General features: G+C 49.0%; 1 protein-coding gene across 1 annotated transcript; it reads left to right on the forward strand.

The window, feature by feature from the left end:
- The first annotated feature begins 437 nt into the window (after positions 1-437).
- wdr43 (WD repeat domain 43) lies at positions 438-15556 on the forward strand. Its single transcript, XM_066703034.1, has 18 exons — positions 438-690; positions 4014-4148; positions 4590-4711; positions 4933-5053; positions 5259-5377; positions 5480-5582; positions 7099-7163; positions 7329-7509; positions 7688-7774; positions 8158-8283; positions 8472-8618; positions 8904-8990; positions 9349-9380; positions 9508-9571; positions 9755-9868; positions 10049-10118; positions 14626-14687; positions 14839-15556. Exons 1-18 carry the CDS (start codon positions 484-486, stop codon positions 14980-14982), a joined length of 1986 nt encoding a protein of 661 aa, XP_066559131.1. The 5' UTR covers positions 438-483; the 3' UTR covers positions 14983-15556.
- The last annotated feature ends 1700 nt before the right edge of the window (positions 15557-17256 follow it).

A 17256-nucleotide genomic window follows, 5' to 3' on the forward strand; every position in this document is an offset into this window, starting at 1 on the left:
AGAGAGTGGGAATTCAAGCATACCTTACATGTAATTTTCCTTTACTGGTTCCTAATCCTTCCAAAGCAACATGTCCCTACGTTTCAATAGTTAATTACAATAGTATTTAAAATATATTTCACAATCGGGGATATTAAAATGTCACACGTCTTAGTTTTACATTAATAAAATCACGTCACAAAGTCAGAAACCCTCGCCTCCTTTTCTTTTTAAAATATAATAACCCCGCCCTTTACAATCAAAGCACCGCCCGTTAACTTAATATGGTAAACCACGCCCCCTCACACATGCGAACACGCCCACGTCATGCCATCTACCACACCGTCTCCGCCCACACCGGTCTTCTGGGCACGCCCTTTCCGCCCTGGCTGCAGCCAATGAGCGAGGCGGGCTTGGCGGAGCTAGTGCGCATGCTCGCTGAACCATAACACGTGTCCGCTGGCTGCGGGGTTGCGTGTTGTGAGCAGACGCAGCGCTACAGCAATGGCGGCCGACGGAGGCAGCTCTTCGCTGGCGTATCCCTGCGCTTTCTCGCTCAAGTCGCGCCAGTACTTGGCGGTGTGCGCACAGGATGGGCGGCTGCGGATCTGGGACACACACAGCAACACTCTGCACCAGGAATACGTGCCTTCAGCCCACCTGAGTGCGACTTGTACTTGCATAGCTTGGGGACCATGCCGGACGGACAAGGTACGCTTGGTGGTGGGGGGTGACTTATTTTCTATAGAGTTTCACTGGGCCTAGTCTGCGGGCGGCGCTGAAAGTTACGGCTGCCCTCTCAGCACATGGGCTTCATGCCGCTGGGACCCCAGCCCTGGCCGGGTTGCGGGTAGTGCCCGCTGCCTGCGCTGGAGGGTTGATTGCGGGACGTGCTGGGATCCGCGGTTCGCCTGCGACGCTGCTGGAGACGCACATGTTGCTTCCTCCCCACATGGTCGGCCAACATGTGGGAATCGCAGCAGGTCTGTCTGCTTTCATTGCACCCGTTCCAGTCCATCGTCAGATTGTGAGCCACATCTTATTTAACCGATCGTCGATAATCTAAATAAAATCGTAAAATAAATAAATAAAATAAATACATAAAATAATGGCGAAATGTTATTTTAGGAAAAGACGCCATTGTGTTTTTTTTTTGTCTGCGCAACATCCAACAAGTCGCAATTGAGACGGCTGGTGTAACTGGAAGGCGTCTGGTATGTTTTTAAGGTGAAATCTGTATTATTCAGCGCCACAGGACTGCGTGACTCGGTGATTGATCTTGAAAGCGCCTTTCGCTGTCTGTCAAAACTTCTGGGACAGAAACAACAAAAAAACATGTTTTCTCTGTGATTAGACCGATTTTGTTGAAAGCAGTTTACCGTATTCACAGCACTCTTGCATTGCGGTGCATCTGCGTGTTTACACGGGCCGCTGTGTGACGTCATGCAGGTCCGGCCGTGGCGCTGGCCTGCGGGAGGGAAGTTTCTCTGCGGGGCTGCCAGCCGGCACGACTGTCAAAGATGCGCGTATCGCCGAGGCAGAGAGGAGGAAAACAGGCAAATGCATTTCATTGAACTGTTACTCCGACCCGTTACTCACCACACTGTACAACTGAGCTTCTCCGCAGCGGTCCTGTGTCTGCAGGCTTTTGTTCCAGCTGATCCATCTAAATATATAGTTATATTTACTGTTGGCTATCGGTAAGGTTTAATTCAGTGACTGATTGAGCTGAATCAAAGCCCAGAAGAAGCACAGGACCTTCATTCCCTGCGGTGACTGGACAAGGGTGACTTCTAAAACCTTCTAGATGGGATGCTCTGTAGGACCAGGGCTGCTGACACCTGGTCTAGTGTGAAAACTTCATTTGCGTCTCAAATTGTATTTCACTCTGTTTTATTATTTGTTTCTATTCAGGGTGACTTGGGGGGAGGGGAAAAATACAAAAGTGTAAAATTGTACAGATCAAAACATAATACAATTACAAGTTCACAATTACACAAGTGCATAGGAAAATGTACAGGTAATACAAATACAAGTCCTACATCCTAGGTTGTAAAAGCTAATAAGTGCAGACAAGATGTGCAGTCATAGTTAATAGCTAAGGGGAAGGGGAAACAGGGGAAATCTAATAAACACGAGTACTAGCAATGTAATAGCAAGCAGTTTGATTAAACATTACATAAAGTGACAATTTACAGGAGAGCTGAGACACTCGGGGGGGACTTTGTGTGAAGATAACCAGGGCTGCTTAATTCTCGTCCAGTATAGTTAATGGTCCCAGAGTCGGGTCAGGAAGTTGTTTTACAGTCCAGCCATTGACTCAACACCACAAGTCCCGTCAGTGACGCCTACGGCCGTACAGTCCAGTTCAGACAGCCGTGAAGTTGTGGATGCCGTTGTGACAATCCTTGATAAATAAAAGCATTTTCTTGAGTGACTTAACATGGCTGTGAGGGTGAGATGCAATAGTGTGGCTACCTGGACTGGTTGCTGATGCAGATTCAGTGTTCTATCGTTCATTTTTACTACAAGGTTGTCCAGCGCTGTTCCTGCATCACTCCCACTTCAGCAGCCCTACAGGGGAGCTCCACATGAAAAATCCAATTTTTCTCAGGTTATTCTATAAGTAGAGAGATTCTGAGGAGTGAGTTTTCATGTCCAGCTCATTCTATGTACCAGAAATCAGCGATCGAAGAACATGCTGTGACGTCAGGGGGGTGCAATCTCTGGAGCTGCTTTGCAGGAAGTCCATGGGGGAAAACTAGGAAATCGTGAAAAAAAAAAAAAAACGAATGCACGCTCAATGGCCCCATCACCCTGTTGTTGCCGAAAGAACCATTGTTTTTTAGTCAAAACGTTTTTCACCTCCCAGAACTGTCACTCTTATTTGACTTGATTTTTGCTTCAGCCACCGCATAGGCTACTTTACTATAGGCTACAGTGCAGTGTGAAACTGCGGGCGCACAGGGATTCCACTTTGCATTCCTATTTCTTGAACTCTGATTTCTGGTACATAGAAAGAGCTGGACATGAAAACTCACTCCACAGAATGTTTCTACTTGTAGAATAACCTGAGAAATAATGGATTTTTGGTGGAGTTCCCCTTTAATTTATAACTGTATAGGGACTGGGAAATGTGTGTGCAGCAGGTAGAGGTTTAGGTAAAGTCAGTCATTTCGAGATCATTGGAAACCAATGCTTCAATACCCTTCAGCCCGTCAGCCTCCAGAGCACAATTTATTGAAGTGTTTTATACTACACTCTATTGTCCATGTTGTCAGGAACTGGACATTTAGGGGGTGATGTATCTACCTGCATCTCCCTGTTTTACACAATAAGGAGCATTTTATTACCTTGCTGGTGGTGAATGGTGCCGGGGTGTTTAGAGACTGGCTGCTGCTGCTGGATGTGCCCGTTGCAAAGGGCATTTCTTATATTACTCTGGGGTTCATTTTCTTATTTATTCCCCCCCCCCCCCACACACACACACACACTTTTTTTTCCTTGTTGTCCTTCTCATGGTTTAATTGTACGATTCTACTCTGTTACTGTAGTATAGCTTTCTACTGTAACAGGGTTTTTCTACTCTACTGCTACTACAGTGCAGGCACCTTGTGACCATAGTCTTTCAGTTATATACCAGAGTGCGGAATTTAATATTTTTTTTAACGATGAGAGAATAATCTTCTCGGCAGATTATTACAGTGAGCAGAAACCAGCTGCTGGTGTATGTGGTCCTGTGACTGTCCCGGACTGCACCAACTCCCACCTGTTACTCTAAAACACACTCTCTCTCCCAGAGACTTCCACATAGGTTGTCTTCAACTGTTGATGAAGCATGGCTTCTGACCAAATGTAGTTTCTCTTTCTCTGTCTCTCTCTCTTCAAAGTTCAAAGTTGTGCTTTATTGGCAGCTTACAACTTTTTATTTTGCCAAAGCAATTAAAAAGGCATTACATGCCAGGTAACAGCACAGTTACCCCTGGATAACGATGTCTGCCAATAAATAAATTATAATCCTCCTCCGCCCGCAGGAAGGCCCTCAGAGGAAGAAGCGGCGTTCAGAGGCGATGGTGGCGGCCGAGAGGGCAGACCTGTTGGCTCTGGGCACTGCGGCGGGCAGCGTGCTAATCTACAGCACCGTGAAGGGAGCCTTGCACTGCACACTAGTAAGTCTGAGCACACTGGGCATTGCCCACTGGAGGTACAGGGGGTACAGGGCTGTGGTGGGACTGGGTATGGTGCTTGGGGTATGGCACTGCACATTGGGTAGACTGGGCATTGCAGAGAGCACAGGACAGTGGGCATCTGGGGAGTAGCTCTGGGCATCAGCACATTTGGCCGCACGGCAGCTTGCTTGAGACAGCGGGAACTTTAGCTCGGTGCCAGTCTGAGGTTAGCACAGGGGTGTGGGGGCTGAAGCTGGCAGTAGTTGGGGGGGGCATTGTGGCTAGCAATTGATAAAGGGCACAGAGGAGGTTGAGGGCACTTCTCACAGGCCCTGTGCTGGACTGGGGTGGAAGAGTTGGAGAACCTGCAGTTGTAGGTGCAATTTACTTTTGATCTCTGACTTTAACCACTCTCTCCCTCTTTCTCCTCCTCCTCCCCAGGAGGGTGCTCACAGTGGGCAGGTGAACAGTGTGCGGTGGCATCCTGAAGGGGGCGTGCTGTACAGTGGTGCCGAGGACGGCCACATCGCAGAGTGGGACCTGCGGAGCGGGAAGTTGCGCTGGTCAGTCCTGACTGTCCGTCCGTATTTAGCAGATTGCTAGGTTTTTGTTATATCCAAACCTGTTAACTAACACAATCCAATTATTGGGCTTAATTGATGATTTAATGACTCCTGTAAGAGCGGCTGCATTGTGACTCTCCACGTACGGGGTGTGCCACCGCTGTGACGGTCGGTTCACTGACCTGTGTCTCCCTCTCTCCCCTGCGTATCTGTGTGTGCAGTAAGTGGAAGGTGGACCGCAGCGCAGTGACAAGTCTGTGTGTCAGTCCAGATGGCCGGCTGCTGCTGTCAGCTGGGCAGACCATCAAGATGTGGGACCTGGAGACCAAGGAGGTGTACCGGGTGAGTCTTTTTCCCCAAGAGCTGAAGGGATAAAACCCCAGTTAACGGACAGGAAGCACACAGCTCCAGCACTGACAGTGTCACTAAATGGGGCCCACTTGTTGGCTGAAAGACATCTGACAGGTTTCTGTCAATTGGGTGGCTAATTCTTTCTCCTCTTTCCACTGCTTCTTCCCTTCCTTTTTTCTGCTCCTCCCTCTCTCAGAGATTCACAGGACACTCCACAGCCGTGACGACTCTGTGTTTTGCCACCACGCGCCCCCCCGACAGTGACGGCCTCTACTTCCTGTCCGGAGCCGCCCATGACCGGCTGCTCAGTGTGTGGTAAGGACCGCTCTCTCTCTGTGCTGCCTGTTTCCAAACGCAGTGAGTTTTCTACAGGTGGCACAAGGCTGTGGTAGCTCACTCCCTCTCCCCTCCTCTCAGGCAGGTGCGTGCAGATGGCAAGGATAAGAACGCAGTGGTGTCCTTCACTCTGACAGACGAGCCGCTGCACATCGACCTCACTGCCTCTGACAGCAAAGACGAGGTGAGTGTCCATATCGGCCTCGCTGCCCCTCTCGGTGACTCGATCGGTTTCTTTCCTCCTCGTCTGTGCCTGTATCTCTCTGACCTCTCGTCCCTCTGTGGCCCTCATGGTTATGTCTCTGAGTATGTCTCTTCTGTGTCCATCACTGACTGAGAGTTTGCTTCTGTCTCGCTCTTTCCCTGTCCGAGTCTCCTGGTGTCCCCCCGTCCTGTCTGTCTGCTGACACTGCTCCACAGCTGTGAGGGAGTGATGACGGGTCTAGGGGTGTTCTGGTGTAGAGGAGGAATTCTGTATCAGAATTTCATGTTGGGCAAGACAAAAAGTTGGGTTCAGTTTTATATAATTTTGCATTTAAGCCTTTTTGGACAGATTATAGTATTGATAGGAAATTCTATCCCTCGATAGAACACTCGTATTTTAAATATAAATATAAAGCTATAATGAAGTGCTCCAGAGATGGCCTGTCTGGAAGACACGATCATACTATCAGATCGAACATTACTCCCTATTGCTGGACAACTACATGACATTAATGAGGAACCCCAATCTTTATCACACACTTGTGTTCTCTGTATTGAAGGTCTTGGCTTGAATGAAAATATTTTTCAAAAAATCGGTTACACTGAGCTACTGCACCTGGCCTCTCTGAAGTAACACACAGCTGAAATTCAGACATTTTAGCATCTGGAGAGGGCGCTGTCCTGAACCGATATAATGCACTTTAAAGGGGAACTACAATGAAAATCCTTATTTTCTCAGGTTATTACAGGGCGACTTACATTTATACCCATTTATACAGCTGGGTATTTTACTGGAGCAATCTACCTTCCAGTTATGAGTCCAGAGCCCTAATCACTACTCCACAGTGCTGCCTAATTCTATAAGTTATTCTGTAAGTAGATACATTCTGTGGAGTGAGTTCATGTCCAGCTCATTCTATGTACCAGAAATCAGAGTTCGAGAAATATGCCGTTATACGCTCGCACGTCCCCCTGTGGGTGGGAAGTTGTGGGTGTTGAAAGACTACAAACCGATGGTTCTTCAGAAGAAATAGGGTGATGTGTCATTGAATGTGCATAGTTTTTATTTTATTTAATTTTTTTAGTGATTTTCATGATTTTTCTGATCTTCTCCATTGACCTTCCACCAAAGCAGCTCCAGAGTTAGCACCCCCGTGACGTTATGGCCTATTTCTCGATCTCTGATTTCTGGTACATAGAATGAGCTGGACATGAACTCACTCCACAGAATGTATCTACTTACAGAATAACCTGAGAGGTCATGGATTTTTGGTGGAGTTCCCCTATTTTGTGACTGGCATTGCCTTGGCCTTTGCTCTGTACTGCCCTCTGTGTGAATAGGTCTGTGCTGCCCCTGGAATCATTTGAATGATGCCAATGGCGGGTTTGTTTTGGAGCAAGGAAAAGAGCAGCAGAAAATTCACCAGGGTAGGCTCTTTGACAAAGTTTTGACTGATGTATTACCTCCATTGTAACTGAAGTCTCTCTCTGCACAGGCGGTGAGGCTGGCAGTGGTGTGTAGAGATGGGCAGCTGCACCTGTTTGAGCACATCCTGAATGGGTGAGTGAAGCCCTTTCCCCTGGTCTCTCCCCTTCCAACTTCTCTAAGCCTTCTCTCTCTTCAGGCACTGTAAGATCTCCCTGGTGTTTTTCTCTAACTTCTCCTCTCCTGCCCTCTCTCTCTCTCTCTCTCTCTCTCTCTCTCTCTCTCTCTCTCTCTCTGCAGGCACTGTAAGAAGCCCCTGTCCCCGTCCTGCTCAGTGCAGGTGTCGTCCCCGGGGGCGGTAGGGGTGCCAGGAGGGGACAGTCCGACTCCGGTGCCAGTCCTGGCCACTGCTCTGGGCCAGGAGAAGCAGGCACTGCTGCTGGCATACGGCAACCATACACAGCCCGTCATTGAGCGCACGGTGAGGAGGGGCAGAGGATGCCTCCAGGGAGCGAGGGTAGAGTGAAGGACTGGGGCACAGAGGGAGGGAATTGAGACTTTGGCAAGTAGGAGGGGATGGTATAGAGGGTGATGTAGCTGCATGGGTGATGCCCAAGCTATGTGTATGCCTTGTGTATTAATGTCTCTCTCTCTCTCAGACGGTGAACACTGCAGAACGTCACGTCTGTCTGGTCAGGGACGTCAAGGCTACTCTGACCCTCACAATGGAAACCGCCATCTCAAAGGTAACGTCCCCTAAGGGGGCAGGGGCAGGGTGCGGTACAGAGGACCGGAGGGTGGGGACTGGTAGATCTGTATTTCTAAGATGCACTTATCCAGGGAGACTTTTACATGCAAATACCCATTTATACAGCTGTGTTGTTACTGGAGTAATGTAGTTAAAGTTTCTGGAGATTTTGTGTGACATGAAATGCATTTTTGCTGTCCTCTGACCTTGCTTCCTCTCCACTCTCCCATTCCTTGTTCCATGTCTCTTTCCCTGGTTTGTTCCCCGATTTAATTCAGTTTCCTTGTTTTCACTTGCACATCTTTTTTCTATGCCCATTATTTCAAACGCCTTTTGACCTTTGAACTCACTTTTTACTATTTGACCTGCCCATCCCCTCAGGTGAAGACTCCTGTTGTCAATGCAGATGCCAAAGTCCTCGTGCCTGGACTTCCTGGACACTGTGCGCCAGTCAAGTCTGTCCCTGCAGAAGCCGAAAAGAGGAAACAGAGTTCGAAAACCAAAGAGGTTCGTATAATGGTGGGCAAAGGGACAACCCTGCCTAGGAAGAAGGGAGTTTAACATGGTTTTCTGAACAGCTCTGCTGTCTCCTGTGTGTGCATTGCATGTTAATCTCGCTCCTCCTTTCTCTCCCTGATCTCCCTGTCCCTTTATTCCACATTTTCTGCCCCTTTTTCCTTCTCTGCCTGCTGTAGATGTCCATTGAAGAGCGTCTGGGAGAGATGGATCTGACGGTATCTGCGAGAAAAGGGGGCCCTGTGGGGGCTTCCTCTCTCCAGACAGACAGCTTTGCCGTGCTGCTTGTCCAGGGGCTGGAGAGCAACGACAGCAACATCCTCAATGTGAGTCCACAGCCCCTCTTGACCGCCTCGCCCCTTCATGAGCTCGCCCACACAGCTGAAATCTGCGGATATCTGGTGTCATTGGCACTTCAATTCATATAGCAATGATTCTGCTTTGAAAAGTAACTATTTATAAGTTAGTGTTTTGAAGGGTGTCTAATTTGTTTGTACATCAGAATCCCTGCTTCTTTTGTGAGGCCTTAGTGTGTGCAGTAATCTAATATTACTGTAGGGGGCAGTGAAGTGACTTGCTTTTAACCACTCTCCTCTTTCCCTCTCCTGCAGAAAGTTTTGCAGACCAAGAAGGAAGCTTTGATAAAGAAAACAGTTTCCAGATTACCAATCCCTGCCGTCCTGCCATTGGTGGAGGAGGTGAGCAGTCAGCGGGCTTGGGGGGGGGATACTTAAACCGCAGAGAGGATACAGACCGAGCCTGAGACACGGCGATGCAGGGACCTTGACGTAAAGATAGTCATGCAGTCGGGCACAGAGACACTGATGTTAAGAGCGAGAGCGGTTTCAAATCTTAGCAAGATGTCCTCACAAAGGTGGCAACTCCTGAACAAACCAAGTTGTGGAGACATCCGACATCAGTTTTCGCCTTACATGTTTTTTTTGTGGTGTGAGGAATACTGGGAATCAAATGAGTGTCAATGAAGTCCCCACAAATAAAGCAAAGTGTGGGTCCAGTCTGTCTGGAGTCGTCTCACACTGTCTTCTCCTGTTTCAGCTCACCAAGAGGATGCAGGGCAATCCATACAGGTGAGAACCCAGCTGCTGTGAAATGTTTGTGCCATTTATTTTTTTTGTCCCGTCCCTCTACACTGGAATGCTTTCATATTGTCGTCTGTGTATTGAAAGTGTACTCGTGTTTCTCGCCCTCTCTTAGTGCTGTGATGATGGTGCGCTGGCTGAAGGCAGTCCTCACACTCCATGCCTCCTATCTGTCCACAGTGAGTGTCCCCTACAGGGGGTGGGGGTGGAGGGATGGAGGTGGAGAGGACTGGAAGGAGTAATGGGGATGATTCAGTGTACAGATGTTTATGTGCCTGTCCGTGAGTGAGTCTCCCCTCTCCTGCTGTAGCCGGTGAATGTGAATATTGGGGGGTGTTACAGCCTGTCTCTCTCTCCTGCAGGTGCCTGACCTGGTGGGCCAGCTGGGTGTCCTGTACCACCTGATTGAGAGCCGAGTGAAGATGTTCCACAAGCTCACTAGACTGCATGGCAAACTCTACCTGCTGGTCACACAGGTAATGACCTGAGCTCTCGCATCACACCCCTGACCCCTGAAACTGTGGGTTGTCCTAATCTCCCAAGAATATTAGATATACATTTAAAGACCTATAATCGTTACAATAATTCCAGTGATTGTGAATAAATAGGATTAAACCTTGATCTTTGGTATGTAACCCTGTATCCCCTGCCCTCAGGTCGCGGCATCGGAGAGGTCACACACCGTCACAGAGCTGGACCTCACCGCCAAACTGGTCTATGAAGAGGGTAAGGACATGCCCAGCATTTCTCTGGCTCTCTGTCTGATATTTAAAGAAGGGCTGTACCCTGCAGGACCAGAGTTTCCCTGTTCCTAACTGTTCCCAGCCTTTTGGATGAGTTGGGGCAAACACTCACTGGACAGGGGCCAGGTGGGGGGGTAGTATGTGGGACTTGTTGATTCCACACACAAGGAAGCTGGAATGTTTTATTATTTTAGAAACTGGATGTAATTTCAGCATTTTGATGCATAATCCTGATTTATTGCAGGAATATTTAATATTTTGACACTCAGCCAGTCTGTAACTTACTTGAAGACAAATTACAGTAAAATTTGTACATGCTTGTAATAATACGATTCTCTTGAATGCAGTGTCTAATTGTTCTATTTGGCTAAGGATTTTTTAATCCTTAAAGTTTTGAGGGATTTAATTTTAACCAGATGTAAATATCCTGACATTAGGATTGCTCTGCATGGTGAATTATTCTTACTGTACAAAAACTCTACTCTCCCTTCTCTACTTGTCCTCCCTCCCTCTGACATTGCATGCAACTGAATTTAAATGCAAATGAGAAACTACTTAATCTTGTTCATGCAAATGAGCTCACACACCTCAGTACAAATGCAAATAAAACCCTGGATCTGTAAATGCATTTGAGAACTGACATGAACATGCTTCACGCATGAGAATTAGACTTCTGTAGCCAGGCAACCAGGCTGGACTGAGCAGCCCCTTATTTTGTTGGTTTATGTGTAAATGGAAACCGCACACCCCACACTGACTTCTGTGAACAGCTTTATTGAAAAAAATCACAGATCAGTCTCTGTATATAAAACTAAAACTAACAAAGGGCATACCTTCATGAGTCACTGAGAGATCCCCACAGTGCAAGAGAGGTCTTTATGAGCACATCAGGATATAAGCATTGCTTCAATTCACCCCACTAAGGTGCCCTGCCCTTAATCTGTGTCTCTGGAGCCTGTGATGCACCTTATCATGAACAGATTGTCATAGGAGAATAACCGATTGGAAGGTGGTTGTTCCATCTGTGGTCAACCCTCAGCCCACCGCTGCGTTGCTCTTCTACAGCAGTCTGTTGTTGCACCTGATGAACGCAAGCATATCGAGTTCACAGTCACTCGGCACTGGGGGGGCGGGCAGGGCGCAGCTGGGCTGGGGGCAGGCGGGGATGCAGAGGTAGTGCTGAGCCAGGTGAGCCAGCCGGGGGTAGCGCTGCCGGCTGCTCCTCCAGTAGGCCAGTGGGTCCTGGCTATAGGGTAGGCAGGCCTCCCCCAGGTAGCTTTCTACCTCCTGGGAATGGGGGCTGGGCGATACTGGGGGGTCGTCCTGGAAGAAGGGGAATAGGCAGCTTCTCTTTGGGGAGCAGGGAGAGGAAGGCGAGGGCAGAGGCTTAGGCGGGCATGGAGCTGGGGAGTCTGTGTGGACCGTGCTGGCCAGAGACAGGAGGTCTTCTCTGAGCTGGGCTACCTGGTCCACCTGGGCCACTTTACTCGACTGGTCCCCAAGCTCCCCTTCCCAGCAGCGCAGTTTCAGCCTTGGGTCCAGCAGGGTGGCTCTCTGGTAGTCTGCGCTTCTCTCAAACCCAGAGAGCCGCCGCTCCACTGCACTCCGCAGGGCAGGAGCGAGTCCTAACCCTGGTCCTGGTCCCGGCCCACTCTCAAACGCAGAGCCCAGGTGCCTGTGGAGGCCTTGGATGGAGGGGATGACCAAGCTGGCAGGCACTGGTGCTGTCCCTGGTACTGTCCTCATTCCCCCACCTCGCACCCGTTCCTGTAGCTCTTCGAAGGGGCTTAGGAGGCCAACCAGCTCCTCCAGGAGCTGCTGGTCACCGGGTTCAAGGGGTGGGGGGGTGCTGCCACTGCTCTCAGCCATTGCCAGCACCATGCGGATGACCCTCAGTTGACTGCTCCAGAGGGAGGGGACGGTGTGGGTGGGGGGGTCATGCCGCAGCTCTGGGGCAGTAGTGGTGCTCTGCAGGAGGGTGCTGATGGAGGCAGCTCGGCCTATGGAGGGAGCAGCTGCCTGGGCCACTGCCTGAAGCGCATCAGTCACCACCAAGTGCAGGGCTCTGGCAAAGCAGGGCTGGAGCCCCAATACACCTTTCCCATCCTCCAGCTTGCCCTCCTCCTCCCCCCAACCATTGTCTGAAGCCGATCCCTCGAACCCCGGCAGGGTGGCGTGGTGTTGGGCCTCGGGGGCCAGGTCTATGAGGATGCAGGCCACCTTGCCTGCCAGGTCATAATCCTCCACAATCTGGTGGCAAAACTGGAGTAAGCCTGGAGTCGCCCGTTTATCCCCAACCCGTCCGGTCCTCCTGCAGCCCAGCATCACTGTCCGTGGTGTGAAGTCCACCACCGCGTGTCCAGCTACTGCCACGTAACGGCCACGCCCCAGGCTGGCAGTCAGACACACGCGTGGGGCGGAGTGAACCAGCGCCCGCACCTGTGGGAGGAGCTGTGATAGCTGCTGGCCCAGTGCCTTCAGCAGGGTGGGGTGGCCTGGGGGACTGTAGGCTGGCTGGAGCTCCTGTAGGAAGGCCCTCAGCAGTGGGCTGTCCGCCAGGGAGGGGGGCAGGAGCTCCCCAGCAAACAGGCGGATCAGCGCCATGTCAGCCTGAGCCTGACGGGGGTCACTGTCTTGCCACTTCTTTATAGGCGGGGGGGTCAGGGAGGTCAGGGGTTGAGGTGGCGGCGATGGCTTGGCTGGGCTGGATGCGAGCTCCAAGGGGATGTAGGCGTGCTTCCTCTGCAAGAGAGGAGTTTGAGGTGTCAGTGTGATGTCCATGCCAAAGTCTTTTCAGGTCTACTGCAAAGGAAAATAATAGGCAAAACCTACTCTTAACAGATTGTTTTATGTAGCTGGCACCTGGACTGTGACCCTGTGCTATGCTTTGTCTGGAGGTATCCCCAGTCAATGCAGACCCTTGTTGTATACGGCTGCTCCAGGACTACAAGACCGCTGCAGTGTGGCATTGACTGGTGTCTGTGACCTACAGGTCCTGTCGTAAGCTGCCCTGTTCACTGGCTACTGGAGTGAGACGCTACACTGTGCTGTCCTGTAGTGCCATGTTGTCTTGTTGTTTCAAGCAGACCTGTCCTGAATGGTTGTTTGGGTGAGCGCTCACCTTCATGTGGTTGAGTAGGTTGGAGGTGGCCCTCCTGTTGAAGCTCATGTCCACTCCGCAGTGTTTGCACTGCACCCTGCACACCTCCTCGGCCGTGTCGGGGACCACAAAGTGATCGAACACAACCGACGCCCTGCGTTTGGTCATGGTGGCCCAGGGGGGGTGGGGGGGCTGGTTCCTAGAGAAACAGAGGGAAGCGGGTGTATGTTTCAACTCATGCAATGTCTTATGTACTGTAAGATACTGTAACATGCAACTCTTCGTAATAAGTCAAGGGGTGTTCACTTGCAGGTGTGAGGAACACAGTCCCCAAAAGAATCCAGGTTTTGTAATCAACCATCACTTAAAAATATATATAATAAATCTTGCTTACAGTTTGCCTTGTGAAGCCACATGTTTCTGAATATAGCATAGAGGTGCTGGAAACATGTTTTTTTTTTTTTAAATGCATGAGTTTTATTTTGAGATTTCGGATACTTTTGAGAGTTTTTCCTGAGCAGCACCTGTTGTCAGCAGGCAAAGGAGCAGACAGTAGGAGTACTCGACACACCACTGTGTCTAATAGTGTCTGTTCCTCATGCTTCTGCTTTAATGTGCTGTCCCGAGGATACGGTCTCTGCCTGCAGGCTGTCAGCCTCCTTTGATTAGCTGTGTTAATTTCAGGTTGAGTGACCCTAACCTTTGCTAAAGGCATTTATGATTTTTCTTTACAGCTGAAATGCATCTTCTTTATGAAAATATAAGCGCCTTGCTTTTCTGAATAAATGCAAATGCACTGTGTGTGCGCACATGTTTTTCCGATTGTGTTTAAATGCAAATGCAGGTTGGGGGAAATAATAATTTACATATAAATGGAAATGCACTTGTACTTGGAGCTCGGCTCGATGGAGGGGGTGGGAGTTTTAATGAGTCTCTCGCTCGCGCTCTCCCTCTGTCTGTACAAATTAATATTCTGTAAACCTTGAATAGTCTTTTATGCTGCAGTAAAGCATTTACCCTTACTGTTCCTAGTGGTGCATTCAAGCCACACTTGGGGTCAAATGGTTTTGCAATATTTCTTTTCAAATTCCTTTTATGATTCTGTTCACCTCTATTTATCAAGGGAGAGCACTTCTCATCACTGCTCTCCCCATCGAACTCGCCTGTCCCTGCTCTTCTCCACCTCTGACCGCTCTGCAGTAGTAGAGGAGAGCATGGACAGGTGAATGGGAATGGAGTGAAGGGAGTGACTGGTAGAGGAGTTAGAAGGTCAACACAATCTTCAAAGCATTTGAAGAAATGTGCCCATGAATTTGACCCCTAGTCTTGTTCAAGGCAAGCAAGCCATTATCTGTTTGAAACTGACAGTTGATCTGTGATCCTCTTGCAGATTCTTCAGATGAGGGAGAGGAAGGCTCTGGGGATGAAGGACTGGCCGAGGAAGACTCTGATGTGAGTATCACCCTGACTGGGGAGGGGGGTTTGGTCACTGATCTCTAAAAACATGCAGGGGACCTTCAATTTCTTATTGCTATTGTGATCTCTGAACTGCCTGAGGGTTTCTTGCTTTTAATGATCAAATATATTTTCCCTCCATGAGCAGAATTGGGAGGAGGATGAGGAAGAAGAGATGGACGAGACATCAGATAGAGAGAAAGAGGGAGAGGAAGAGGAGGAGATGAATGTGGAAACTAAAGTGAACGGTGACTCGGACTTGGAGCCGGAAAACGAGAGCGAGGAAGAATGAGAAGGAGAGGGGAGGAAAAACGCAAAACAGAATGGAGAAATTTATATAATTTTTTTTTTTTCATTTTCATTTCTTTTGGATTTTATTTTAAGAAAAAAAAACAACCAACCAACACAGTTTTATACAAAGATGAAGATATCTGAATTATGCCTGGGGCAATACCGACAGTTGGCACAGTACCCCAGGGCAGCCTGTAGAGTGGTGCCACTGAACCACACTGAGGACTGGACACTCCCTGTACTGGCCCGAAAATTGACAACTGGGGAGGGGAGGGTGTGGGGGTGTGGTGTGGACTGATCTTGGTGATTTTTTACAGACTGAGGCCCTGCCCTTCCCAGCTCCTCCCTACCCCTGCCCTGTGCGTCAGTTCGGGGAGACTCTTTAGCGCCCCCGTCCTGCCTGCTTTATTGTTTGATATGGGGTTGGGTGGGGGCTCTTGTGCAGGAGGTGGCTGGTAGGTGTTGTGTCCGTCCGTCTTGTCCGATTCTCTGTCTGTGCAGCGCGGTGTTTGTACAGGCTGTTGCTGTTCTAACAGGAGGATGAGACGACTGCAAAATTAAATTCTGTAACCAGAGCCTCCACCTCAGTCGTGTGCTTTATTTTCCTGAGTTTTTATTTTCTTGTGGATGGCTTTTTACTGGGGGAGGTGGGATCGGACGTGGTGTCATGCATTAGCAGTGCTCTTCAAATACTTCTAGAATTGAGTTCATCCCCATTCATCAAAGAGCCCTTCTCGACACGGCTCTCTGCATTCAGTCCAATCAAGCTCGCCCGTTTCTGATCTTCTCCAGGGGTTGAGAAGAGTGTGAACAGGAGAATGAGAATGGAGTGAAGGGAGGGACTGGTAGAGGAGTGAGGTGAAGGTCTCACCTTGATGAACAGGGGGCAACACAATCTGCAAAGTACTTGAAGAGAATTGCAAATGCATGTGAACCTGCAGAATTTTTTCTCCCGCCTAAACAACTGACATAGGAGGGCAGTGAAGCATTAGCAGGCAGCGAGCAGCCATAATCAAGCCCGAGAGAAACACTGGTTTAACACATGCTGCCTTTTGGTCAGGGCAGGATAGTATATGACTGTTCTTTCCATTCCCTAGTCCTCAATCGTCCAAAGTCTCTCCATTTAGCCATTGTAACAGTTTCATTCTGCGATCACTAGGAACAAACCCCTTCAGCCCCTCAAGAACCAGAAATTCCCTTAAACAAGGTGACTGGACTTTCTCCATTGATTCACAAGTGTTTCTTTATAATCTGGTGCCCTGTAGAAAATAACTGTCCTGGGGCTCTGTAGGATCAGGGCTGTCCAGTACTCTGCTGCGCGCACAGAAACAGCCAATTCTCTCATTCAAATGGGACAGTATGGTGTGTTTTATTTTTTATTTTTCTCCCTCCCATCCTCTCTCCCTCAAATTTCCCTGAGGGTGTTTTTTGGGGCAGGACACAATTTGAGTTTTTGCTGAAGTGGTGAAACACCTTGCATGGGGGAACACAAGGTACTGACAGACATGGGTGCAATCTTTCCCATCTTCCTCTTCCTCTCCCTCCTGCCTCCTTTTATCACTCTATAGACTTTACAGGATCATACACATCCCCCTTTTCTGTCCTGGATTGCACTCGTTCCGACATTCACAAGAATAAGCAACTAAGTTCATCTACTGTTTGTCATTGTTGCCTAAAGCATCGTGATGCAGTAATTAAACCGATCTGGCTACAAACACTTTCTCAGTACAATGACATAACTATCTGATATGGTGATACAGAGGATTAACCATTTTAAAGCGGCATAAACTTTTTTTGTATCCAAAGCTGCTCGCTTTTAACAGTTAATAAGGTGTGATAGGATACCGGTAACCAATGCAGCAAGACGAATCAGACTGCAGAGCAAAACAAAGTACAGTATTGGGAAAGGAGGTGTAAGAACAAACACCCACATCAAGACAATCTGCACAAAAGATGCAATGAAGAGCAATATAGAGCCTTTCATATCCAAGTTCACTATATTTGCCAATAGCCCGGAGCCAAACGGGTTGCGACAATAACTTTTTGGGTTTCGTTTGTAAGCCATCCTTGTATTGGGCTGCACCACAAACGAATGATATTTCAATATTTCTAGGTTTATATTAACGGAGGACTGGAACGCGTTTATTAGTTAATTGATCCGCAGTTGGGACTGATCCAATCGTCCCCAGCACCCCGTCCGCCTGTGAGGGAGCAGGACAGCCAGGACGCATGCCTGGTCGGGCTGTGCACAGGGCAGCGGGGGGAATGGTAAGCA

The sequence above is a fragment of the Amia ocellicauda genome, chromosome 1, assembly GCF_036373705.1.
Source record: "Amia ocellicauda isolate fAmiCal2 chromosome 1, fAmiCal2.hap1, whole genome shotgun sequence".
Taxonomy (NCBI): domain Eukaryota; kingdom Metazoa; phylum Chordata; class Actinopteri; order Amiiformes; family Amiidae; genus Amia; species Amia ocellicauda.